Source organism: Peromyscus eremicus, chromosome 20 (genome assembly GCF_949786415.1).
Source record: "Peromyscus eremicus chromosome 20, PerEre_H2_v1, whole genome shotgun sequence".
In the NCBI taxonomy this organism is placed as follows: Eukaryota; Metazoa; Chordata; class Mammalia; order Rodentia; family Cricetidae; genus Peromyscus; species Peromyscus eremicus.
Window position 1 is genome coordinate 19,381,418 of NC_081436.1, and position 26,361 is coordinate 19,407,778.

The 26,361-nt window shown below is 48.3% G+C and overlaps 1 protein-coding gene across 1 annotated transcript in view; it reads left to right on the forward strand.

Moving 5' to 3' along the window:
• Positions 1 to 26,361, forward strand: part of Efcab6 (EF-hand calcium binding domain 6) — a 188,341-nt gene that overhangs the window by 56,058 nt on the left and 105,922 nt on the right. Inside the window, exons 7-9 of the mRNA XM_059248006.1 lie at positions 6,350 to 6,486; positions 12,590 to 12,702; positions 22,687 to 22,811. Coding sequence (XP_059103989.1) covers positions 6,350 to 6,486; positions 12,590 to 12,702; positions 22,687 to 22,811 — 375 coding nt within the window. The remainder of the gene's footprint in view (positions 1 to 6,349; positions 6,487 to 12,589; positions 12,703 to 22,686; positions 22,812 to 26,361) is intronic.

The window sequence follows — 26,361 nt, forward strand, 5'->3', positions numbered from 1 at the left end:
CACTGATAGGGCCTCTCACCTGATCAGCAGCCCTTGGGAACAGGAGAGCACAGATTGCTGCCTTTCCTGGTGTCCACTCAACCCATGGAGACTTCTGGTCCCCTGTCTGTGCACATGCCACCATCAGGGAGGCGACTGCCGTTATTCGGCCCCTTCACTGGACTTACCCTTAGTTCCTTTACCAAAAGGATGCTGAGCAGGTCCCCAAGTCTAAGGAAAATGAGGTGCCTATCTGCCACGCTTGTGGGGATCTACCCATTTATTCAAAATTCCCTTAGATCACCCAGATTATTCTTTATGCATGTTTCAGTCACCTGCCCATCATCTATCCACTCACTCAAACATCCATCTATCCAGTCAGCCAGCCAACCAGCCACTGTCCATCATACATCCACCTGCCCATGTATCCACCCATTCTCCACTCATCACCCATCCATCTAGTCAGCCAGCCGCTATCTATCAGTCCATCCACCCATCCACCCACCCAATCATCCATTCATCAGCCAATCAGCCAGCCAGGCAACTGCCATGACCCACTAATCTACCCACAAATCCATCTGTTCACCTACCTAACTATACATACATACATACATACAGTCAGTCAGTCAGTCAGTCAGTCAGCCATTAGCCATCAGCCCATCTACCAAATCCATCTAGCCATCCACCTACCCATATATCCAGCCATCATCCCCCATCCTCCACCCATCCATCATCTGTCCAAGAGCTAGCTGCCTAGCCATCATCTACTACTTTAACCCTGGTTTACAGCGCCACGTTTCAGAACGCTGGACTGTCTCTCCTGGCAGAAGAGCTTATGGACTTTTGTTGAATTTCATGTACTTTGTTTTTTTCATCCGGATCTGTGTTCTGAGGACCTTGAGTGAGTCAGATACTGCCTGGCTCTCAGGGCCCAGCATGGGTTGCCCTCAAGGGCTAGGTAGGATATGAAAGTGGCTGGGTTATAGAAAAGATTAGGTTTGGTCAAAGGGGGATGTGGGGAAGAGTGAGGAGTGGGCTGGGGTACGGTGAGGGGCTGGATGGAGCAGTACAAATTCAGGCCTCCTGACTGCATGCCACCTCACACAGGGCTCGGAGAGCTGAGGTGGAGCCGGGATGAGGTCTGTTGCCAGGGGATGAAACAGTGATCAGGAAAGAAACGCATAGGGGCAGCTTCTTGGCAAAAACCTCTCAGGCATATTTCTGTCTTCGGCAACGTTTGGGTCTTTGTAGCCCTTGACCTCCTGATCTTCCTGGCTGTACCTCTCAAGTGCTGTGATTACAGATGTGAACCCCTACAAAGGGGAAAAATGTTACTTTTTCTTTTTTGACAGTACTTAGCCTAGGCTGGTCTCAAACCTGTGGCTTCCACCTGTTCCTCCTGCCTCAGCCACTGGAGTACCACCACACTTGGCTTTCAGCGGTCTGCTTAAATCCTCTACGCGCGGACTCTGTACCTACATCTCCCCTGAAATGCCTTCACTATACAGCTGTCTGCAAGGGATGTGTGGATAGGAGAGCAGAATGTCTGGTGATCTTACTCTGCGAAGGGCCAGGGAGGGTGGAGTATATCTGGTCTTTGTGTCCCCAGGATCTTTCCAGCCTGCTGCCTGCACGTCCTGGTAGGGAAAACCAGCCCCAACAATATGTAACTGAGCAGGTATGGCAGAATCCTTTGCATCTGTTTGTGGACACTGAAATTGGAAATTCACATTACTTCACATGACATGTAGAAGATTCTCCTCTTGATTTCCCCCCAACTGTTTAAAACTGCTAAAGCCGATTTTAGCTTGCAAGTGTGTAAAATTGCGTGGTGGACAGTGGTTTGCACACCTGTGTAAAAGTTAGGTTTCCATTGGGAGGAGGCCAGCACAGAGGTACCCATCAGGAAGGCTGACCTGTTGGGGAAGACGTGAGGCCCATATCTTCCTTTCTGAGAAGTGTGGTTTTGAACAGGGCAGCCAGGAGTAGCAGCCCCTCCTTTTGTAATTAGTACCCACTCCTCCCCAGAGTGACATCAGGGCCCTGGGAAGGGCTAGAACAGAGAGCAGACTCAGACAGGGAGTGGGCATGGCCCTCCTTCCCCTCAAGGGAGGCTGCTCATCCAGTTCTGGCCAGAGTAGCACGGATATCCAGGTCAGCATCAGGGGGACAGTGACAAGGCGGAAGAGTGATCTGGAAAGCTGGAATGAAGGTACCAGACTCCCCTTGTTAGTTTTTATTGTCAACCGACACAACCTAGAGCCACTTGGGAAGAGGGCACCTCAACTGAAGAATTTCCTGAATCAGACTGGCTGTGTCTGTGAGAGACTGTCTTAGTTGATCATTGATGTGAGACCCAGCCCTCTGTGGGCAGCACCGTCCTTAGGCAGCTGAGCATAAGCCAAAGAGCAAGCCAATGAGCAGGTTTCTTCTGTGTTCCTGCTTCAGTTCCTGCCCTGACTTCCCTCAAGGATGGACTGGGACCTGGAAAATAGAAACTGAAGTAAACCCTATCCTCCTTAAGGAGCTTTTGGTCAGAGTATTTTTCCCACAGCAACAGACAAGCAAACTCTGCCTCATTGGACAGCAATGGACAAGGGCAGGGCAATAGTTACAGCATGGTAAACTGAGGCAGTACTAAGCCCCAAAGATACCACAGCAGATTAGAGGCAGTACACCGGGGGACACAGGTGTCAGTGCATGCAGAGAGAAATGAAGCAGGTTGAAGGCTGAAGGTGTGCTCAGGCATCTCTCTGAGCAGGTGCTGTGTGACCAAGTCATAAGTGAGGGCAGGGAGGGAGCTGGCCGGCGGAAGAGACCAGAGCTGCCAAAGTGTGTACTTGCTTGCTACTGCGAGCAAGGGTAACAGTGGAGCAGAGGAAGGAGGAGAGAGACAGGCTGGGGTCATTCTGGGCCTTGCAGTCTTCCAGCACGGAAAAGAGCTCCTGACCTGTGGGAATTCCAAGTCACTCACGCTGGCAGGGGAGGGGTGATGGTGGGGCAGGGGAGGGTGAACAGAGCTTGGTCAGGTTGCTGGGCCGGTTGTTGCTTTCTCGGTCCTTTTATCTTCTCCCACCCTCATGCCGATCAGTCCTGCTCACCAGGACCCTCACTCTGTTGCCTCTGCTAAGTCTTACCATCTGTAGCTCCTTTCTGTGGCTGGTGCCAAACTTGCGTCTGACAAGTGATAGGAAACTTGGAGAAGTACCTCTGGTGGGTGTGAGCTCCGTGCCAGGCTTGCGGCTTGCGGCTCTCCACGCAGGGGACCCATATGGGTTGCCATGGGGCTGTAAAGCAGGGTGTCATTCCTGTCCTCCTCCGCGTTCCCAGAAGAGGTGGACAGGGACTTAGCAGCAGAGAGGACATTACAGTTCTTCTTGACTCTGGGAGCAATTGCTGTGGGTATCTGGAGCCCCATCTTTAGATTCAGGGATGGATCGGAAGATAGATAGATGTGCAGGGTAGTCTGTGCTTTCTAGTCCCAATCTGGGATATGATCCGGGTCACCCATGTGCTCTGGCTGTTAGAAGACAGTGAGCTGTGGTGAGTTCAGTATGTGGCCTTGCATCTGTCAGCTGGTGATCCTGTGATGGTCGTCCTCATATGGATACCAAACAAATGTCATGGTCATTAACTGGGCCAGAGCCATCAGAGCCCTGGTTGGTCAGAGGAGGCCCTTGCAGCTAGACCACAAGGCTTTCCCCAGCATATGGCCTTTTTTCCTAAGCAGGCAGGAAGGATCCAGTCACTCATTTCTTTCTAATGTTTCCTGAGTGTGAACATTCCACCCAGTGGCACCCTGGACCCCAGGACTAGCAGGGAGAAAGCTCTCCTGCAGTGTTGCTAATGTGTTCTGGGGGACCGCAGGGACAAGGGTCCTGTGAGCTTCCCAGGATTCTGCTAGAAGTGCAGGGAAGTGCTGAGGGGCCATCCAGAAGGGCTGGGTGTGCATGAGTGTAGAGAAAAGGCAGTGGACTTGCCATCCATGGGGCGGGGTTTGCATGTGTGGGAAGAGCAGCTCCAGTTTGGGAAATCTGAGGGTCACTGGCGTGTGACAGATAGGCAGTTGGATGTTCTTTTCTGAGCTCAGCTATGTTCTCCATAAGGCAGACAGCCTGACGAGGTGGGGCAGGATTGAAGACTAGGAAAGTGTGAAGAAGGTAGGAATGAGGCTGGGGAATGGCTCCATGGGGACACTTGCCTAGTGTATGCCAAGTGCTGGGTTCCATCCCCAGCCCTGGCACAAAATTTTAAAAGTTGAAAGAGGTGTATGAACGTTGTAGGCCTGTGTGCATATGTATGTGTGTGTATGCACATGTGCCCCCCCCCCGTGTGTGTGTGTACACAGGTGTGCACATGTGTGTGTGTGCACTATGGTGGCAGAGAAGGATCAGAATGTAGCACCCAGTCCTGGTGGGATGAGGGGTCCGAGTTAAGGGAATAGGAACCGCTTACTGGCATGTGAGAGTCTGGAAAAAGGGGCTGACGAGATGGCTCAGCCATTAAGAGTATGGACTGCTCTTGCAGAGGACTGGAGTTTGGTTCCTAGTACCCACAGCAGGTGGTTCACAGCTGCCTGTACCAGGGGATCTGATACCTCTTGCTTCTGTGGACACCTGCACTTAAGCACACACACACACACACACACACACACACACACACGCACACACACTATGGGACAGGCCATGGGCTGGATCCATTGAAGGTTGAAGAGGTAGGGAGAAGGGGGATCATGCATTTGAGGGGTGCTGATGAGGAAGAATAAGTGGGGAGGACACGGAGGAGAGGGTTGGAACTGCAAGCGAGGGGCCCACTCGGGTGGAGGCTGGTGGGCTTTGGGCGGTGGAAGGGGCGGTGATCTAGAAGGCAGAGGGGGACAAGCGCCTTGATCTTGCAGGGTCAGTGGCTGTAGGTACTGAGACGGCACAGAGCTTGAGTAGAAACCATGGCTTCTGGAAGTGAGCTCGGGTGTCAGAAGAATGGTCTTGCACAGACACACAGGACTCACACAACCATGGCGGGAGAGTCTCCTAGTGATGCAGTGGGGGGGGGGGGGGCGAGCAGTAGGTGGAGGGACAAGTGGCCAGGGTGTGGCAGATTCAAGGATTGGAAGCAGCTCCAGGACACTACTCACTCCACCCGGCCTGACTCCTCGGACCAAAGATGGAAGACGGCCGCTCTGGAGAGGCTGCAAGAGGGGCTGCCTTACGGATAGGCCAGGCTCCATCAGCCTAGGACAGCCTAGGAACATGTGGGGGAAACGCTGAGGAAAGGGAGCCCACTTGCTGTCTAGTGGTTCTCTCCTGTCTTTGAGGGTTGCTAAACTTCCTTAGGATCCAGGCGGGACACGGCTGGGTCCATTCCTCTGATGGAGAATGAGCTCCCTTAGGATCCAGCCTTCACACAGTCTCTCTACTGGCAGTGCCAGTCCCTCCTGTCCCCACTCTGGAGTCACCCCTGCTGGCTCAGTGCCACCTCCTGCAGGAAGCCTCCCAGACCGCGCTAGCCTGACGTGTTTATGTTCCTCTGAAGGCCCATGCCGCTGCCCTCCCGGTATCTGGCCCTCACTCTCAGTTGCTGTTTTTTGTCTTCGGATGACACTGTGTTGGCATGTCTAGACTTCCTTCAGGGGACCGTCCTGAAAGGACAGGCTGGAGCTGGAAGATGGCGTCCTGTTGTTTAGCTGTGTGCTGTTGAGTCACACCTCCTGGGACCTCAGTTTCTATCTCTGAAAATGCAGACTTGGTGGGACTCTGAGTTCTCAGATGAACCCCACAGAAGTCCAATCAGCATGAAGACCTGCTCCCTGCCCCTCCGTCTTTTCCAGGGGCCCCACCAAACACCTCCCATGGTGACTCTCATTTGCTGAATTCAGAGATCATTGCAAAACTTTTCTGTGGTATCTTAAAAAAAAAAAAAATTGAGAGGTTGAAATAGACCGTCAGATTCTCCAGCTAGCAGTAAAAATAGTTCGCATATGGCCATGAAAAGCAAAAAAATCACACGCGTCCACTATGCCAGGACTAGGTTTTCAGCATCAATTAACAAAAAAGATTTTTCATGCGGCCCTAAAAGGGGATGAATTGTGTATGAGACTTACTGCTTTACATTAAAAAGAGATTTTTTTTTAAAACTTACTAAGACCATTTACTGAGACAATTGCCTTGCAAACTCTCAATATATGCAAAATGTTCCTTTTTTTTTCCAAAGATGTCATTGTGCAATGTGTACTGCTGAGAATCTTTGAAAACATTTTATTCTACAAGAAGTAGTAAAAAATAAAGAAAAAAAGCGTCCACATATTTTGTTAGCTTTTGAGTTTTTACCATCGGGCCTCTTGACTTTTCCAAAATCCCTCTTTATTACACAGATCTTCCGAAACATGAGGACCATAAAGAAGGCCTTCCAGCTCATCGATGTCAACAACACAGGCATGATGCAGTCCCAGGAGCTGAGACGGGTCCTGGAAACATTCTGCTTGAAGATGAGGGATGAGGAGTACCAGATGTGAGTGGCCAGGCCAGAGAGGGTGTGATGACCCTGCAGCCAGGGCCAGGGTGAAATGACAAAGGCAGGTCGCTGGGCCCCTCCCTCCCTCCCTCTTCATTTTGGACATTCTCCCAAGTCCCCGAGGCTGTGACTTCTCAAAAGTGGGACCTGGGGTCTCTTACTCCTTGAGCGGGCGTTCAGATCTGAACACAGGTTACCGACTACTCGATCACCTGTCGCCACTCTTTCTGGCTTAGTGTCCCCATCCTGTATATTTCCAGTTCATAGTGAGCTTGACTCCAGGCCCGGGGCAAAGAGGAGAAGGGGCCAGTAGAGAGATTGACTCATCTGTTAGTGTCCGTCATGGGCTCTGCCTCCTCATGTGATGGCTCAAACATCCTTTTCCTTTGAGGACATTGTTACTGGGGGCAGCAGGTTGCGACAGAGGCTGGGGACTAACGCAAAGCATTTATCTGCTTCCTGGCGCTTGCCAGATGCCGCCACCTGCTCTCGACTCAGGCTACACCACAGCACTCATGGTGTGGACTCAGGACCACGTAGAGGAGGCCAGACGCTTGTCCCCTGCACTGTGTGAGTTCTGAGAGAGAAGCACTGGAGGAGGGCCCTGGGGCGCTTCTTTCTGAAGAGCCCAGCTGAGAGGGTGCCCTCCTCCTGCCCTTTCCCAACCAGCCTCTTCTGTAAGCACAGCGGCTGCCCTGGGCCTTAGCTCTGCTTCCGGGGGTGCCAGTAACCCACAGTTCACTAGTCCGAAACTGCTCAGTAAAAAAGTCCTAAAATAAACAGTTCACGTGTTCTGAATACCTTCTATCACAGAGTATGCTGTCTTGTCCCCCTTTTAAAGGATTCCTGTTAATCTCCCAGTGTGCTTCTAAATTAATAGGGCAAAACCTAATACATGACACACTAACAGACACATGTGTGTACATATGTAGATAGATGGTTCGGTGTCATGTGATTTCAGGCACCCACTGGTGGACCTTGCCTCGTGTCCTAGTGACTCTGGGATGCCTGGACCATTCAGGATGCTCCCAAAGCACCAATCTGTTATTGTTTTGGCAGAGGCTAAGAGTATAGCTTTGCTCTGGAGTTACAGGCTGCTGTTATGAGGGGTCACTGTGGCTTTTGTCACATCTCCTAAAGACAAGGTCAGGGCTGCAGGCAGTCGAGGGACTTTCTCCAGAGCAAGGTGGCACAGAGGACATGTGACTGTAGCTCTGATGGGGCTCACAACCAGAGACTTAAAAAAAAAAAAATGGATCCTTCCCACTCTTGAATATGTTTCTTCTTTCTTCCTCTTTATAACCTACCTCAGAATATAAAAGGCATAATAGATGTTTTAATTTTTACATCCTTTCTGGCTGGGAAAGTGTCCAGAATAAGATCCAAACAAAACAAATTAAATAATTTTGTGCGTGCAATTACAGCGCGGAGGCAGGCCTCTTCTAAAACAGGCCGTCAGAAACAAAGCAGGCTTTTATTTGACAATAAACCTTGTGTTTGGCACTGCAGTCTCCAACCTAGTAAATCTATAAAAAAGTTACTGCCTGTTTCCCCATCTCTTAAGTATTGAATAATAAAGAACTCCACAAATTTTTATTCGAGATTTCTTTCAAGCCCCAGAAACAATGCTGTTTTCACACCGCGGCCCGAACAATGTCCCACGATAGAATTGGTTCCCGTGGACCCACACAGAGGCTCAAAGGAGCTGGCTTCTGCAGGGCCTTCAGCACCTTCCTTATCGAGGCCCCGGAAGACACTGTTACCCACGGCTGCTTTGGTGTTGACTTTGCCCTTTGCAGCTTGGAGCAGGATGCACAGCGCGCTTTTAACGTTTTCACTCTAGCGGCTTTCTTCTGTTTACGGTCTGCAGTTGGTGCTTGGTAGGAATGGCTAGGCTCTGAAGTCAAGGCTGTGCTTGACATTCCCTGATCCTGGGACACCAAGATGTTGCCTGGACTCAGTTTTCTGTTAAAGAAATAGGTGTTGAGTGGTCTAGGGAAATGGCTTAGATGGCCAAGGGCTTGCCCTGCAGGTGTGAGGACCTGAGCTTGATCCCCAGAAACCACATTAAAGAGAAGAAAAACAGTAGGGCATCATGGCATGTGCTTGTAAACCCAGAGTGTGCGAGGTAGAAAAAACGCTTTTGCGTTCCAGGCCTATGAGAGATTCTGTTTCAACCAACAAAAGAAAACAACAAAAACAGGTAGAAGGCACCTGAAGAGCAGCAGCTGAGGAGGCTGTCCTCTGGTCACCATCCACACACATACATACCCACCCCCATTCACCAGCATGTTCGTGCAAACACACATGCACTCATACACATGCACACATGTGGGAATGGGATAGCCAGTGAGAAACCCACCACACAGCGTGGGGATGAAGACACGATGTAACATCTACGGCATGCCGGTGATAGGCTTGCATGTGGCAGGTGCTCATCTCGCTGGACAGTGTCACGATTGTGATGGCCCAGGGTACTGCTACAACTTCTAGACAGTTGCTGATCTCCTGCAGAACACTTCTCAGCCTATACAAAACCCACGGCCGGAGATGAACTCCCCACCAGCTTCATCAGCACTGTCCAGCATCCCACACACTGATTTTCCCTTCCTGGATCGCTCCATCCCACATTTCCTCTTTCTCCAGGCTCAAGTATTTGAATCTGTGTGAAGTCATTTATGAGCAGCCCCATAGTCAAGCAAATCGCAGAAGGCCAGCCTGAGCCAGGATTGCCTGGAAGGGTTTTTTTTCCAAGTGGTGATGCTGGAAAGGTTTAAGTGCTCACTGGGGTCCCCCTTCTCCCTAAATTCAGCCCCCAGTGAACCCCACTTGCCTGCTGCTTTCTGCAGACTGTGCACCCATCTTGGCCTTGCCACCCAGAGTTTGAATCCCTGGGATACTTATGTCTTAAGAACAATTTCATCCAAGTTCTCTTTGAAAACCTTTAGAAATATTTATTATATGTGTTTATGTGTGCGCATGCATGTGGAAGCTACAAGACAGCCATGTTCTCTTGTATAATATTAAAAGGGCCAGCCTTAATAATATACTTCCAGGGGCTCAGGAGAGAAACTACAAACAGCGAGAATTATTTTCTGGAAAAGAATCTAAGTACACCAAGCTCTTTGTCCATTTACTTTATTCCTCTGAGATAAAATCCTATCTACATAGCTTCAGTTCTGTTCTGGTGCCTAGCTCCTTTCTTGCCTGATTTCTCTCTATACTTATCTACTGCTCCCTCTAAGTTCTATCTTAATTCTCTTGTCTTAATTCTGCCTCATCTGGGTCCTTCTCATCTCATTCTTACCCAGCTAGTACTTCCCCATCTGACTCTTCCTCATCTTCCATCTCGTCCACACGTTCTCTCTGGTCAAAATCCTCCTTATCCTTCTCCATTCTCTGTCCTTGAGTTCTCCACTCCTTTCTTCCTCTCCATCTCCTTATACCTCTAAATCCTCTCAAGTCTCTGAGGTGTTCAGTTATAAACCCAAGCAATAGCGATCCTCTGCCAGAGCAAGGTCACCAGGCTTGAATTCTTATGGCAGATAAGAATTTTCCTCAGGCAGTGACCATCAGGCTCTTAAAGAGGAGGTCAACTGAGTGCTAATGACCAGTTAGTATATTAAAAATGGGATCTATGTGCTCAATCTACATTCCTAGAAGTGGTTAGGTAAGTTAGGGGTCTATTAGTAAGGTTGTATAAGAAAGGAGGGTCTCACCCTAAATAGCACAAGAAATAAAACTATCCCCTGACCTAGGAGACAGGTGTTGTTTCGTTTGGCCTTAGATGCTTGATAGGTATTTTAGATAAATACACTGTTAGGAGTTCTAGGAAGCATGCATAGCATTACAAGAAAATCACTGTAGGAACCAGTATATGTATATATAAAAGCTAAAATATCACCAAGACTTCTTAAGCCATGGCTTGACCTTGGGAGAAGTCCTTGACTTTTCCAAGTAGTAGCTTTTGTATAGTAGCTGAATTACATTACATTTTCCTGCAGCTAGCAGCAATGGTCATTCCTTGGAAGCTGACCACCTTGTATTTCCAAGTGTAACTTCTCAGTGGGACCTCAGACTCCACTGACTAGGGTAGACTGGCTGGCCAGTGAGCCCTGAGGACTCACCTGTCTCCACCTCCCCAACTCTGGCATTATAGCACGTACCACCACACCCAGATGGTTTTATTTTTTTAAATATGGGTTCTGGGGATCAAACTCATGTCCTCTTCTTACACAGCAAGCATTTCACAGACTGAACCATCTCCTCAGCTCTGTGAAAAGCCTTTGGAGACCCTGCTTTTCTGTTCAGTGCCAGGCTTCGCCTCTAAAGCCTTTTCTCCAGGGCACACTACCACGGGTTTCCATCTGTCCTCTGTGTGCATGCAGCAGGTTTCTGAGCACAGGATTCCAGGGCCTTAACCCAAGCCAGCCTTTACCTGTGACCCAGTGTTTACCCTGGCTGCAGGGATGCTGCATTGCATGGAGGTCTGTAGTGCTGGGTGAGCTGCTCACCAAGCTCCCCTGCCTCGCTAGAGCAGAGTGCTGGCCAGCAGCCTCGAAGGACTTAGAAAGACACTGGCAGGTGCTGCCTCCCAGGTCTCAAGCTTCTGGGCTGTTTTCACAGAACCAGGGCTCAGGGGCTGTTTAGGGAGTCTCTGAGTTAACACCTGGCCACCATCATCTCTCTGGGTAAGTTTTCCTATTTGGACACTAAGGAAGCTTCATCGAAGTGGGGAGAGAGGGGCAAGTGGGAAGCAGATACATGGCACTCCCAGTTCAATCTGGAGACCAGAAAAATAGCAAATACTTTAAGTATTAATTACTAAATTTTGAGAAAGCATGAAACTAGATAATTATAGAAACCAACACATATGGGGAGAATATAACCAAACATTTAAAAACTGTGAATTTTTTAGAAATGTAGTAACCCAGAAATCATCTAAATAAGTGTTTATCACACACAGATCTGGATAATAGAAAACACATTAAAAACCAAAGCATCTCATTTATCTCAGGGTATTTTAGAGGCAGACAGGTGTTGTGTGTGTTTTTCAATTTTCTTGTTCTGAGCCCCATACCTATAACTCTAGCACTTGGAGGCCTGGGCTAGAACATAGCAAATTCAAGGCCAGCCTGGGATAGATAGGAAGACCCTGTCTCAAAAGAAACAGAAAAAAAAATGTCTTATTAAATGTAAACACCATAAATGCTTCAAGAACAACTGGACTCCCTGGCCACTTGCTGATTGGAGACTGTGTGCCTCTGTGGGCGGAGGCTTCTGTCTCTTGAGGTGATAGGCTGCTGTCAGTTAAAACAATCATCGGCTTGCACCACCCCTTCACACTCTGGGGTCCCTGGTTACAGAAATGCGATTCTCACTGGCTCACTGCCCAGGTCCCTGTCTCTCTACTTCTTACAGGAAGCTAGCATGGCTTTCGCTGTCTAGTGAAGAGGTGGCCTCTGGGCCCTGGGATCTGATGTCCTCTCTCTTCCAACCGAGGAAGGGATGACAACTGTAGGAAGTGTATCTGGGGGCATTCCCAAGAAGGACCTGGATATTCTGTCCCATTCTCTGTCTGTGCCCTTGTATAGACTAACAAAATATTCTCCCTCAGGTGTCTGTGATTGTAGTCTGTGTGTGTGTAAGTGCATCTGGAGTCCAAAGGACAGCCTTGGGTGTTGCCCTCAGGGGTTGCCCTACCTCTTATTTATTTTTTCATTTTGTTTCATTTTTTGTTTTTTGAGACAGAGCCTCTCACTGGCCTGGTACTCCCCAAGGAGGATAAACTGGCCGGCCAGTGTCGGGAGGAGTCTGCCTCCTTCCACCTCACCATCCCCATGCTGGTCCATTTCCTGCAGGTTCTGCGGCTGGAACTCTGGGCCTGCTCTAGCACAGCCGGTGCTGCATTGGCTAGGCCGTCTCCCCAGTCCCAGACGTCTGTATTTAAGAATCCCAACAGCAGGATTTCCCACGGTCTCCCTGTTAGAGGCAGCTATAGCTAGGAAGACATTGAAATCTGTGCCAGCCCAGTATAAAGCATGCTTCTGTCCAGACTCGCTGTGGTTCTGTCTGACTTCAGTGAGCATCTGTGTTGCAGGCTCTTGAAACAGTACAGCCTGGATGGCAGCGCTACGGTGGATTACAACACCTTCCTGAAGAACCTCAACGTGAGCAATGACATGAACTTCAGATACCTACTGTCCAACCCAGGTAAAGACCTTCCCGAGCATGTCACTAAGGGTTGTAATGTCTCTTTTCTTCCCTAAGGAAATACATCCCAGTATGGAAAAAGGTATCCACTACAGAGATACCCATGATATCGTTATTTAAAAGAACGTGAAGGCTGAATGAAAGAAGAGGGCTAGGGGTGAACAGTGGTTAAGGGCACACACTGCTCTTACAGAGAAGCCAAATTCTGTTCCCCGAACCCATGTTAGGGGCCTCATATCTGCCTGTAACGCCTGCTCCAAGGGACCCGATGCTCTGTTCTGGCTTCTGTGGGCACCTGCACTTCCATGGGCACCTGCACATGTACACACACACACACACACACACACACACACACACACACACACACACTAAAAGGAGAGGAACTAAGGGAGTCACAGGGCCCACACAGCATGTACATCTGGTAACTGATCTCCACAATGGAAATGTGTATGGAGTCAATACACATCTGGGACCTGGACATCCCCTGAACTCACAGACTGTCCTTACATGAGATCTTCTGGCTGCAGTTTGTTCTTATTTCTGCTGCTTCTGAACTTCAAAGAGTTTGGATGGTGAAGCCTGTTTTGTAAATGAGGAAGAAACCAACTCAAGAGGACCGAGTAGAGGAGCTTGCGGCTGTCTTAGATCTGTGGATGCAAGCTTTCCCATGATAGTCTTTATCTTAGCCTCAGTAACATGGTGCCTGGAGCTGTCCAGCTGGTGGTGGTTCTCAACAGAGCTGGGGCCCATTTCTTTAGGGAGAATGTTTGAGTCACATAACTGGACACTCAGGTCTCTTGGACATTCTTCTCAGTCCCCTGACTTAGCGTCACCCCCTGGTGACTGGTTTCTTTAACACCTGTCCTCATTGTCTGGTTTTGCCTTGATGCAGGTCTGCAAATCCCCTCAGGGCACATCTGTGACTCTAGATGCTGCCTTCCCAGCAAGCCAAGAGGCTGCTGTTCTCAGGCTCCGGGCTGGCTCTGCTAACCCGGGTTGCCAGGAGCAGGTTCCAGGACTCCACTCTTTGCACACAGGGGCCAGGCACGCTGCTGAGCATGGTTTTGTCATCTCTTTTCATCCCCTGCAGCCCTACTGGGCAAGTGCAGCCAAGCCAAAGGCTGAAGTAAGCCACCAAACCAGTGCCACCACTCAGAAGTAAGCACTGTCATCCTCACCCTGGCATCTTCCCATGCTTTGGATAGAAATGAGAGATTGCAGGGGGATGCTTTCAAAGATGCGCTCCCGGGCCGTTTTACAAGAATTTTCTATCATTTGGGAGCATCAGCGGAATAGGAATCACAGGGAAACTCAAGGAAGTGGAAGTGGTGTTTCTATTATTACTGGATGTAATAACTGAGAGAGACGAGTTTCTCTTTTAGAAGGCCACCTGCTCTGATCCCTGGCCCCTGTCTGTGAAGCCCAGGGTCTGCTCACTCCCCTGTCTTGGTGATGGGTGGCTTTCCCCAACTGCCTGTAGAACTTTGTAGCAAGTTTCAGTAACAAGAGCAGGGCATGCCTATCATTGAGGCTTCTGTAGCAGTTTTCTAGAACACCGTGTATTTTCTGTTTGCAAATTCAACTCTTCAAAGATTCGTTGTTGTTGTTGTTTTTAGTAGTTTGGTTTATGTTTCAGTAAGTCTTGCTTAGGGAAGGAGGGGTACAAGTCATCCTTATGTTGGGCCGTCTCTACTTCCTGTGTCTCTGCATTCTTTCATGAGCTTATTCTCCAGTTTTTCTGCTGTCTTTCCCATGGGCGTTCGACACCTTCACCTACAATCCAGCTCTTGCCACAGTCCAGCTTATCTCTGGCGCTTCTAACTGGCTTACCAGTTCTCCTGGGATTTGTGGTGTCACCTTCCACCTCATTTTAAAGCTACCCTCATGTCACCAAGCCCTCGTTTTACTGATTTGCGTTCTCAGCCAGATCACCTGTAAAGCACTTTTCATGTCTTCCTTGGCGTGATCCTGGTCTTTCCTGAGTTCTCTCTCTGCCACCTCCTCTCTCCATAAGTGCTTGCACGGATTGCAAGGCACTTGGGTGAGTTGAGTGTATTTCATCCCACTCCACTTCTTCTTATGTTGCCAATGTTTCACTCATTTATTTGTGCTTGTTCCGGGGTTTCTTTTAGACACCTTTATTGATCAGAATCTGCTTTTTGCTAGCGTGAGCTGAGTTTGTGAGGCAGGGACTTCATGGTGGCGGCAGCCTGTTGGGTCTCTCACATCGCGCTTTTGCAAAGGGCTCATACTCAGGACACTGTTTGGCTTCTGTCCCACAGAGGTAGTCTCAAACACTGTTTAGAAATTCAAAGAATATTAAAGTTCTTTAAAGCTAGTCGATTCTGAATCTAGTTAAGTTGATTAATCATCACAAGTATATACCTTATCACACTGATACCCAAACACATTGCTTTTAAATCATAATATTCCACCCTAGCCTCAAAAGAGCATGACCATCTCATAATACAATCTATTATTCATTCAGTCCAACTTTAGAAGTCCCCGTAATCCTTAACATCCCTAACGTTGCTCAAAAGTCCAGTCTAAGGCCACTGAGATGGATCATTTGGTAAAAGTGTCTGCTACAAGCTTGATAATCTAGTTCAGTCTCTGGGACCCACATAATGGAAAGACAGAACTCTCTCTCTCTCTCTCTCTCTCTCTCTCTCTCTCTCTCTCTCTCTCTCTCTCTCTCTCTCACACACACACACACACACACACACCACACACACACACACAATACACACACTCTGATACTGACAGACATACACTCTCACACATATACAATCATATACTCTCTCACACATATATACACACACTTACAGGCACACATACTTACACAAACAAGCACATACTCCCTCTCTCTCTCACACACATACAGGCACCCACTTTCTCTCACACACACATTCATGAAGACAAAATAAATGAATAAAATGTAATTTAAAAATTTCTAAAAGACTGTCAAAAGCCCAAAGTTTCCTCTGAGACTCAAAAAGATTTCTTAAGTGTAAAATGAATAAGTTACATACCTCCAATATACATAGAGAAAACCTTCCCATTCCAAAGGGTAGAATGGAGATGTAACAAGCCAAGAATGGTTACAGCAAGACCCAAACCCAGCAAGGCAAACACTGGGCCTTGCAACTCCATGTCCAGCATCTGAGTCTTGCAGTGGTATTACCTGGATTCCAATGAGCATGGGTATCCCTGCCTCTCCAGGAGCACACATAGCCTCTCTCTCAGACCAGATACAGTCCATGCCTTGGCGCTCACCTAACATGGTTCCAATGTCGCTATTGTGACTTAGGTATCACTTTCCAACTCTGCCACACATTATCTGGCCTCAGTAGCTTTCTGGAACTTTGATGCAAGCCTCCCAGACGTCAATAACTCTTGGCATTTTGCAAACCTCCAAACCTGGCACCAGTCGACAACACTTCCAAGTTCTGTGCCATCTCAAGATGCAGTCTGGTCTATTCTACCACAGTACGTGGGCTCTGTGTGCCTTAAAGCTGAACCTAGGACAACATTGCCCCCACAGGTTGTTTTGGGGCAGGAAACCCCTCCAGCTGGGCAGTCCAAACTCTCTCCTTTCAAATGAATTTGCATATTTACAAGTTGGTCTCTGATGAGTGGGAGCCCGCTGACAGAGCCCATAGTCCCAGTGCAGAGTGGCAAGCTTCTCCTTACTTGTACTGGTTTCTTTGGCTCAGGACAGCTGCGTTCTCTGCACACACCCCCTGCCCCACAGCCTGCTCCACAGATTCCTGCTCCACCTGCAGTTCTCTTACTGTGAACCTGGGTGAGAGCAGGGAGCAGTAAGCATGCCACAGCCTAAACACTGTGCTCTCTTAAAATCTCCTCTGCCAACCCAATTCGTCCATCACTCTTGAATTCAGCCTCATTCGGATTGCCAGGATGTGGGTAGGAAGCAGTGCTCTCTGTGGGCATGCGTGTGTGTGTGTGTGTGTGTGTGTGTGTGTGTGTGTGTGTGTGTGTTTACACGTTTGCCAGAATGCAACACAAATGGCCTCTTTCCAACCTCTGTTGAGTCTTTTTGATCTGCTCTGAATCCTTGTGGGTACAGTCTTCCTGTCTGCGCTGCAGTTCACATTCTGGTCTTCCAGACACTCACTAGAATGACCCCCTGAGCTTTCTTCACAGCTGTAGAGCATTTCAGGCTGATAGTTCCAAACTTCCACATTCACAGGGACCATTCCCAAAGGCACAGATAGCACAGCAGCGGCCCCACTCCGCAGCACCCATGTTCTGTGTGTCCTACTCCCTTTAGTGCTGTGATCCAACACCTGGAAAGAAGCACTTAGGCGAGGAAAGGCTCATTTTGGTCCTGACTTGAGGGGACACAGTCCATCATGGTGGAGTCTCATCAAGGCCTGGGAGCAGAGGCCTGGGGCAGCCGGCCACATTGCATCCACCGACAGGAAGCAGAGAGAGATGAACGCTAGTGTTCAGCTGACTCTTATTTCTCCTTACTATTCAGTATGGGGGCTCCAGTCCATGGGTGGCACCCGCATGAAGGGTGAGTCTTTCCGCTTCAGTTAAACCTCTCTGGGAGTTTCTTCACACACAACCCCAGAAGAGGTGTGTCTCTTATTCCAAATTCAGTCAAGCTAGCAATGAAGGTTGAGCCGAGTTTCAAACCCCATCGTAGACACGATGTGATGATGTCCTGAGGATGGTATTTCACTGTGAAGATCTGAGTCATTCTTATTTCAGGATAATTTCTTGACTTGTCGTCTTTAGTATTTGTTCCATTGCTTGCTTTTCTGTTCAGTTTTTCATATGACACGTGTCTTAGACCTTTTGTATGCCTTCTTCTCTAAAACATTGCCTTTTCAGATGTCCCCCTTGCTCTGCCCCTCCCCGCTTCCCTCTCCTCCCTCCTCCCCTTTCCTTCTCCTCCCTCCTCCCACTCCCCTCTCCTCTCTCCTCCCCCCTCCCCTCTCCCCTCTCCTCCTTCCTCCCCCTCCCCTCTCCTCCCCCCTCCCCTCTCCCCTCTCCTCCCTCCTTCCCCTCCCCTCTCCTCCCTCCTCCCCTTCTTCTCTCCTCCCTCCTCCCACTCCCCTCTCCTCCCTCCTCCCCTTCTCCTCTCCTCCCTCCTCCCCTGCCCATCCTTCTTCATTGATAGGCTCTTTATATTGGTCTCCCCCACTGTTGCGTTTATTTGCTCTGTGTCCCTTCCAGTTTAATCTCCATGTCTGTGGTGATTTGTTTATTTCTTACTCTTCTCATTGCTTTGAAAAACCCTTGACAAGAAGTCACGTCAGGGAGAAAGGTTTGTGTTGGTCTCTGCCTCAGGGAACACAATCTATTAGGCAAGGGAGGCGTGTTGGTGGGAGGCTGCCTGTTCACACCTCGGTGGATCAGGCAGGAGAAGGGGAATGTGGGGCTCAGATGGGTTCCTTATTTCACCAAGACTTAACTATCATCTTTATGGGAGACTAATCAACAGCTGTGTTTAATACGGATGATGTTTCGGTGTGATGTGGAATGATTACCACAATCAAGTTAATGAACACATCTGTGATCTTACAGTGACCTTTTTTGGTGTGTGGCGGCAATACTTACTATCTGGGCCTCAGCAGATCTCACAGTGAGGTTAGCAGCTGGTAGTGCAGCGTTTTGTCCTGGGAGTGTTTCTTGCTTCTGCTTTGTACCCGAGCTCCTATTGCTGCTGGGGGCTCTTCCTAGTCTCCAGTTACTGAAGACGTTTCTCACTAATTGATCCACAGACGATGCCTACTGAGAATCTATCAGGAGCCACACAAGTATATTCATAACTCATCTGATGTGTGTCAGTCCTGTGGTAAATACCACCTCCCCACACCTGTTTTTTTTCTTTTTGGCTAGAGAAGAAATAGTAGTCCAAGGCTATGTAGCTTGGGAGGGCAGAGCCACCAGTCACAGCCAGGTGGCATGTTTATTGAGCACGGTCTGCCCCCTGTGTCCAAAGTCCTGGCTGTTAAGGGCCTGGGAACGCCCACTGGGACACCCCAGTCCCCACTCCGTTACCTCTAACTCTTCTGGTGTGACATCCTAACTTACCAATGCTTCACCAGTAACCTTTTTCTATATGATAGAATGTTGAACTTGGGGAAGACATTCTCAAGAGTTTAAGAACTAAAGCAATATACGTATTTGTTTGCATGTTTTAAAATTTCACTTTTGTAATTAAGGATGACGAGACATAATTATTTTTATGAAATAATTTTCACGTACTCTTTGACAGTTTTATGCACATATACAACGTATTTCAGTCCCGCCCCCCCCATTCTCCTCTCTTAGGCCCCTCCCACTCATAGAGCCTTTCTCCCCGTTCCCACCTGGGTACATGTCTTTCAGATTATTTTTTTTAAATAGCCCATTTAGTTTAATAAAGGTTGCTTGTGTGGGTCCCACTTAGTTCTTCACACCCAGCACTGGCTCTGCCGTGAACTCCCACTGTGAACTGTAACTGACGGAATAGAATTTGCTAGAACATGCTCGCTTGTGGATTGAAACAACAGTTCATGGATTCAGTGCTGTCCTTATCTCTGGATTGAGTTCCAGCAATTGTTACCTTTGGTTTTTCTGAATGTAAGGCTGACAGTTCCTATAAATTTTGGCTACACTGACATCCATGGCTGCCTGGCATGTCAAGAGCACCATCCATTTGGGTGTGTGAAGCAGTCACACAGGGGCGAGGGACATTTTCTGCCTGCTGCTCTTGGGTGGAACCTAGACCCCCTTTAATCCTTGGGTTTCTCTGGGTTGTAGTTGATGGTTATGATAAACAGCACTGATGGCCGTGCTGGTTACCGGCAGAAAAGTCACAGACCACAGCCACGACTACCAGAGTTATAAAGAGCTTTATTAGAAAGAGGGGATAGGAGGGAGGAGCCAGGCCTGGACAGAAAGGAAGATGGCGGGAGCAGAGAGAGAACAGAGAGAGAGAGCGTGGGGGTCTGCGTCCGGCTTTTTAAGGAGGGTACTCAGTTGCCCGAGCCCGCTGATGACGTAAGACGCCAGAGCCGGAAGAGTGAGGGCAGGATCCTAACAGTAGTGCAGCACTTACCTAGCATGGAAAGGACTCAGGTCTCATCCCCAGCCCTCTCGAATGAAAAACAAATACTGTAGAAAAAAATCACTGGAAACTAGAGAGTGGAAGATAATGAGCCCTGGGATGAGAGAGTGTCTCAGGAGATGGCAGCTCACAGGCAGGCCTTCCCACACAGGCTTCCTGCCTCACCGCCCCCCTCAGCCCACAGGGCCCTGCAGTTTGTTGAAATAGAGGATGTATGGGCTGCCCTGGCTATGTATGAGTGTGCACATGTGTGTGTGTGCGTGCATGCATGTGTGCGTGTGTGTTGTGTGAGTGTGTGTGTGTGTGTGTGTGTGTGTGTATGTGTGTGTGGTGCAGTCCTAGGATCTCAAAGTAAAGAATTGGAGTACCATAGAGTCCTCTGGGAGTCCAGGGCCCCCTTGGCCAGGTCAGAACCTGGCCCGTTCTGTTCTGAGACCCAGCTGGAAAGACTGTCTCTGTGTCTCTAATGTCGTTCAGAGGGACCTGGGGAAGGGTCTTTTCCTTTCCTCCCTTGGAGATGAGAAGTGGGATTCCAGATGACTGGCAGCCTGTTAGCTGTCGCTAAAGTAAGCATGCCTCATTTGGCTGTGGCTTATTTGCAGACATTTTAGGAAATAAATCTGGGGAACCATTTGTGCCTCTTCACATCTGACGCTGAGAGAAGATGGCTGTGCTTGAGACGCACTCCACCCTCTTCTGCTATGAGAAGCACACAGGCTTGTTGGACAAAAGCCAGATGCAAAAACCCAGACTCCTCCACATCCCCAGCTCTGTGTCTTCCATCCTTCCACCCTCAGCATTCTCCTGGTCAGATCCACCCAGATTATTATTTTTTTTTTCTGGTGCGTAAGTCAGTAGATGATGGATAGACAAAAAGACATACAAAATAAGTGAGAAAATAAAAATTAGATTTTTTTTTTCCGTGAGACAGGGTTTTTCTGTGTAACAGCCCTGGCTGTCCTGGAACTCACTTTGTAGACCAGGCTGGCCTTGAACTCACAGAGATCTGCCTGCCTCCACCTCCCGAGTGCTGGGATTAAAGGCGTGCACCACCACTGCCTGGCTAATTAAATTATGTTAATTGCCCTTTTAATCATGGAAGCCTATACTGCAAGGCACTGTCACATTTGTGTCACAGACATGTCTTTCCTGTTCTTAAAGATTTACTTATTATATGTGTGTGGTTAGCTGGTGTATCTGTGCACCACATGTGTATGCCTGCTGCCTGAGGAGGTCAGATGAGGGCATCAGATCCCTTGATGAACCGCGGTGAGCTGCCCTGCAGGTGCTGGGAATCGAATCTGGGTCCTCTGCAAGATCAACCACTGCTTTCGATGGCTGAGCCATCTCTCCAGGCCAGGTCTTGGTTGCTGATGTGTTTTTGATGCACAGCCTCGGCAGCATCCGTTGGTGAGACTGCTCCCTGTTCCAGCACCGGGAGTGTTGCCGCTGTTTTCCTTCGGCACTGCAGAAAGTGTCCTCACCTGCAGGCCTTTGCTGGGCAGCCTGCTGTCCCCCAGACAGCAAGCGGGAGAAGAGCTCAGAATGTTGGCACATGGGCTGTTTCTGTGCCAAGTGAGAGCAGCTTCCTGCCATTGTCCTATATTAGTGTGTGTGTGTGTGTGTGTGTGTGTGTGTGTTTGTACGTGTCTCTGTGTTAGTGTATGTGTGTGTGTACATGTGGGTATACATGTGTGTATCTCTTTCTGTGTATATGTATGTGTGGTATACATGCATGGGCAGGTATACTTTTCTGTTTGAGGCAGAGGAGTATCCAGGTGTCCTCCTCTGTTGTCTCTGTCTTGGTTGCGGGAACACCCACAGACCCTCGGGCCCACCATTTCAGCTCCTGATACCTGCCCGTCTCCCTGAAACCCCAGCACTGGGTTACAGGTGTGTAGAACCATGTCTGGCTTAGGATTTGAAGTCATATCCTCAGGCGTGAACCTTGACACTGAGCCCCTCAGCCTCCTTGTTCTTACCTATCTTCTTAGTCCTTGCCATGATAAGAAGAAAGTAACCTGTTTGAAGTAGATTTTTAAAATGACCAGTGATTGTCAATACTTTTTACTACATTTGCTATGGTTTTCAGTTCTTTGTTTGTCCATCCCCATCTCTAACCTTACTAGTCCACCAGATATTTGTATTCATCTACTGGTTCATGAGAGCTGCTCATACAATATGAAAATCAATCTTTATTTTAATGCATTCTCATATATATATATATAATATATATATGTGATATTACACACACACACACACACACACACACACACACACACACACACACACTTCTCATCTATATATGATAGGATCCTACTGTGGAGCTCAGGCTGTCCATAAACTCAGAATCCTCCTGCCACAGCCTCCTGAGTCCTGGGACCACAGATGTAACCACATGCCGGCGTGCATCTCCTGTGTGTGAACAGTAGTTTCCCCGCTCACTTCCCTCCTGAGTCCTGGGACCATAGATGTGACCACACGCTGGTGTGCATCTCCTGTGTGTGAACAGTAGTTCCCCCACTCACTTCCCTTCCACCCTCTGCACTGAGCCTGCCTGTCACCGAATGGTTTCTGGCTTTGATGTTTCCTCTGACACGTCTCTGGTGAAGCTTGTGCCATCCAGAATGGCCCCAGTTTCCTTCCACTGCACAGACAGTTCTGATTTAATCACATTTAGCCCACATTTCAGGGTCTTTCCTGGCGTACAATAACACACAGAAGGCTAATTTTCTTTTTTCCCCATTTATCAATTTATTTCAGTATAACAAATCCAATAATCCACCCTTTTCTTGGTTCGTTCATCTTAATTTTTATCAAGCAGGCGATGATCAGAAGTAAAGAACATAGAATCAGCCCTTGCAATGTAATAAATGAAAGCCATCTTGTCTTAATAGAGCTCTCAAGGGAGAGTCAACAAGCCAAAAATGCCAGAAGGGAACGGTTGTTCAACTCCGAGTCATCTGAAGATGTCTGGAAGAACTACTCCTTAGATGACCTGGAAAAGACTTTTTGTCAAGAGGTGAGAGCCAAAGTGTCACCACAGGCAAGCTGTTGACCGCAAGAACCATCTGGGTTACTCTGGGTAACATCTGGGTGTTACTCTGAAACTTTGCTCCCACCTGCACCCCTCAGACTGCCAGGGACCTCCCCTCAGGATGCTCCGTGTGAATATGGAGATGTGTACGTGTGTGGTCTGAAAGTGGAGATGTGTAGGTGCGGGGTGTGAATGTGGGGGTGTGTAGGTGTGGGGTGTGACTATAGAGCGTGAATTTGGGGGTGTTAATGTGTGGATATGTGGGTGTGGGGTGTGAATATGGGGAGTGTAGATGTGTGGTATGAGTGGAGGTGTGAGGTATGAGTGTGGGGGATGTGGGTATGGGGTATGAATGTAGGGGTGTTGGGGTATGAGGTATGAATGTGTGGGGGTTTGGGGTATGAATGTGGGGGTATGTGGGTTTGGGATGTGAATGTGGGGATATATAGATGTGGGGTGTGAATGTGGGGGTGTGTAGGTGTGAATGTGGAAAGTGTGCAAGTGTGGGATGTATATCTAGTAGTGTATTTGCTGTATGTACATGTGTATATACATGTGCACAAGCCTGTAAGTGTGCATGTGGAAGCCAGAGGAAGATGTCGACTGTCTTACTCTGTTGCTTTCAATCTATTTTTCGAGACAGAGTTTGTCACTGAACCTGAGGTTCTCCATTTTGGCTGGGCTGGCTGATGGGTGAGATCTCAGGATCCGCCTGTCCCCAGATGCCGGCACTGTGGTTACAGGCACACCTGGCCATGCTCAGCTATAACATGGGTGCAGAGGATTTGAATTCAGTTCCTCTTACATTCATAATAAGCACATTTACCCCCTGACTCATCTCTGCAGCCTGAGAAGTTAATTTTAAGTGTGTCCTCTGTGCTACTCACAGGCTAACTTAAAATAAAATATGGAAACTGTATAAAGGAATGGTACAGCTTGGTCATGTTACATAAGAGAAAACTTGACTCAGTAAAGAGGCCACTTCTGACCTCAAGTGGGGGTTGGTCGTTAACGAGTACACAAAGAGACCCTCTTCTTCTGACCTTGGGTAGAGGGTTGGTCGTTATCTCTGGTCTCTATATTTGGACTACATATGTGTCTCTTGAAAAGTTAAAATTGAGGATCTCTCCTACTGCATTTAAATACCTTGTGAAGGTGTAACAGTTGGGACCGTGGAGAGCTGGTGTGTCAATGGGCAGTCGGAATGGGTCAGGAAGGCAATTGACAATGATCAAGCTGTGCCCACCAGTTCAGCCAGTTATTCTGGTTTCATTTCTGTTGCTATGAGAAATACCCTGGCAGAAAGCATCTTGGGAAAGAAGAGGTTTAGTTCAACTTACAGTTGCAGCCCATCATTGTGGGGAAGTCAAGGCAGGAACTTCACACAGATAGTCACGTCACGGCTGCAGTCACAAGCAGAGAGAAATGCAGGCATGATGCTCACCTGTACTCAGCACTCCCTTCACTCATGCACAGTTCAGAACCTCCTGCCTAGGGAATGGTGCTGCCCACACTGGGCTGAGTCTTCCTGCATTAATGAACTTAATTAAGACAGTCTCCCACAGACAGGCCAACCTGATAGAGACAGTCCCTCAGTGAGTGACTGTAGGTTGTGTCAAGTTGACAGTTAAAGGAACCATCACACATGTAGTACAAGTCATTTCAGAGAAGCACGACGTGGGCAGATTGCTAGTGATGAAATTATTATTGAGATAATCTGTCAGCCAGACATTTTGGGAGGAAAACTTTTAGCCCTCACCAACCCCAATTTCTACACACAGTAACTACTGTAAACCTAGAATGAACAAGGTGGGTAAAAGCGATTTTTGTGTATTGGGCATCAGACCATGCTGAGCAAACCCTCTACCACCAAGCTGCACCTTCAGCCCCAGTCAAGGGGAAAAATTGAAAGTTTGAAATGAAAGTCTTTTTTGAGTATGAAGTAAAGCCTAAAAGCCATAAGGAAAAAGGTGAAGGTTGACAGCATAAAAAGTTTTTTAAAAAAGTATTTTTGTACAATAAAACAGTATGAACATGAGATCAGCTTGGCAAAATATGACAACATAAATGACAGGTGAATAATAACTGTCTTAAAAGGTTTTTTAATTTTTATTTATATGTATGTGTTTGCATGTGTGTCTGTGCACTTGGGTGTGGGTGCCCAAGGAGCCCAGAGAGAGTGCTGGATTCCCTAGAGCTGATTACAGGTGGTTGTGAGCTGCCCAGTGTGGGAACTAAACTCCGATCCTCTGTAAGGGTACAAGTGTTCATAGCCACTGAGCCATCCCTCCAGCCTCCATAACTGTTTCTAATATACACAGAACTTTGCAAATTATTACTGTGGACTTTTCAGTAGAAGAACTAGCGAGGAAACCCTGATGAAGCCAGCACTGGTGGAAAGAACTGAGAAAGGAGCACATTTATATCTGCTGATAAATTGGCCAAGCTTGCTTTCCCGTCTTGGCAAATAACCTTATTGTTTTCATAGAAAACATGGCCTTCCCAAAACACACGACCCTCACCAAAAAGTGTGCGAGCTGTTCTGGAAAGGACATGCAGGAACTAGGAAGTCATCCACAGTCCCCTCCCCAGAGCAGCCCAAGCTGTATTTAGTGAGCTCCATTCGTGTTCTTCCTTGCTCACGGGTGGAAAGACGACTGCATTTGTGAGCAGGCAAATGACCAAAAATATTATTAAAAAAGTATTTTTGTACAGTAAAACAGTATGAACATGAGATCAGCTTGGCTTTTCCAAGGAGACCATTGCTGGGCAGTTGTGGTGCCACACTGGGGATGCTGAGGCAGGGGGAATCTGAGTTCCAGGCCAACCCGGGCTACACACCAAGGTCTTGTCTCAAAACAAAACAATCTTTAAAAACATACACTTTTAATTTAAATGTCTTTGATTTTTACCAGGAGTAAAGCAAGCCTCAATGTTGTGTGACATTACGATTAGCTCTGTTCATGGGGTGTCCCACACCAGGCCAAATCCTTGGTGCCCTGGAATTACCAACTGAATCTCCACCTAACAGGCACTGGTTGTATGTGGATCTTCAGGTGAGAAGGCCAAGGCAGGAGGAGCGTACACAACTTGCCGGGAAGTCCGAGCAGTGTGGCTCTGGGTCCCAGCTGTCACTACCCTCCTCGGTATTGTCAATCACAAGTGACAGGAAGATACCCCGGAACGTTGGCTGTCTGTTTCCCACACAACATGTTAAGTCCCTGAAGGAACATTAACACAGTGAAAGGGATGAGGGAAACCAGGCAGAGCTGAAGAGGTGGTGACGCTTTTGAAGGGACTGGCTCGCTGCCGTGGAACTTGATGACAAGTGACAAGTGACTGGCACCTGCTGTGTTTCCCCTGCCCAGCCCCCACCCCGCAGATTTTGCTGTCTATGTTGTGTTCTTGTAGTTGGTAATGTTTACATTATGTACAGTTATGGTAACCCCTCAGACGTCTGGCCTTTGCTTCCTACCCAGGTATATTTGGGGGCCGCCAGTGGAGTGGAGTGCTTTGGGCATTTTCCCTTTTTTTA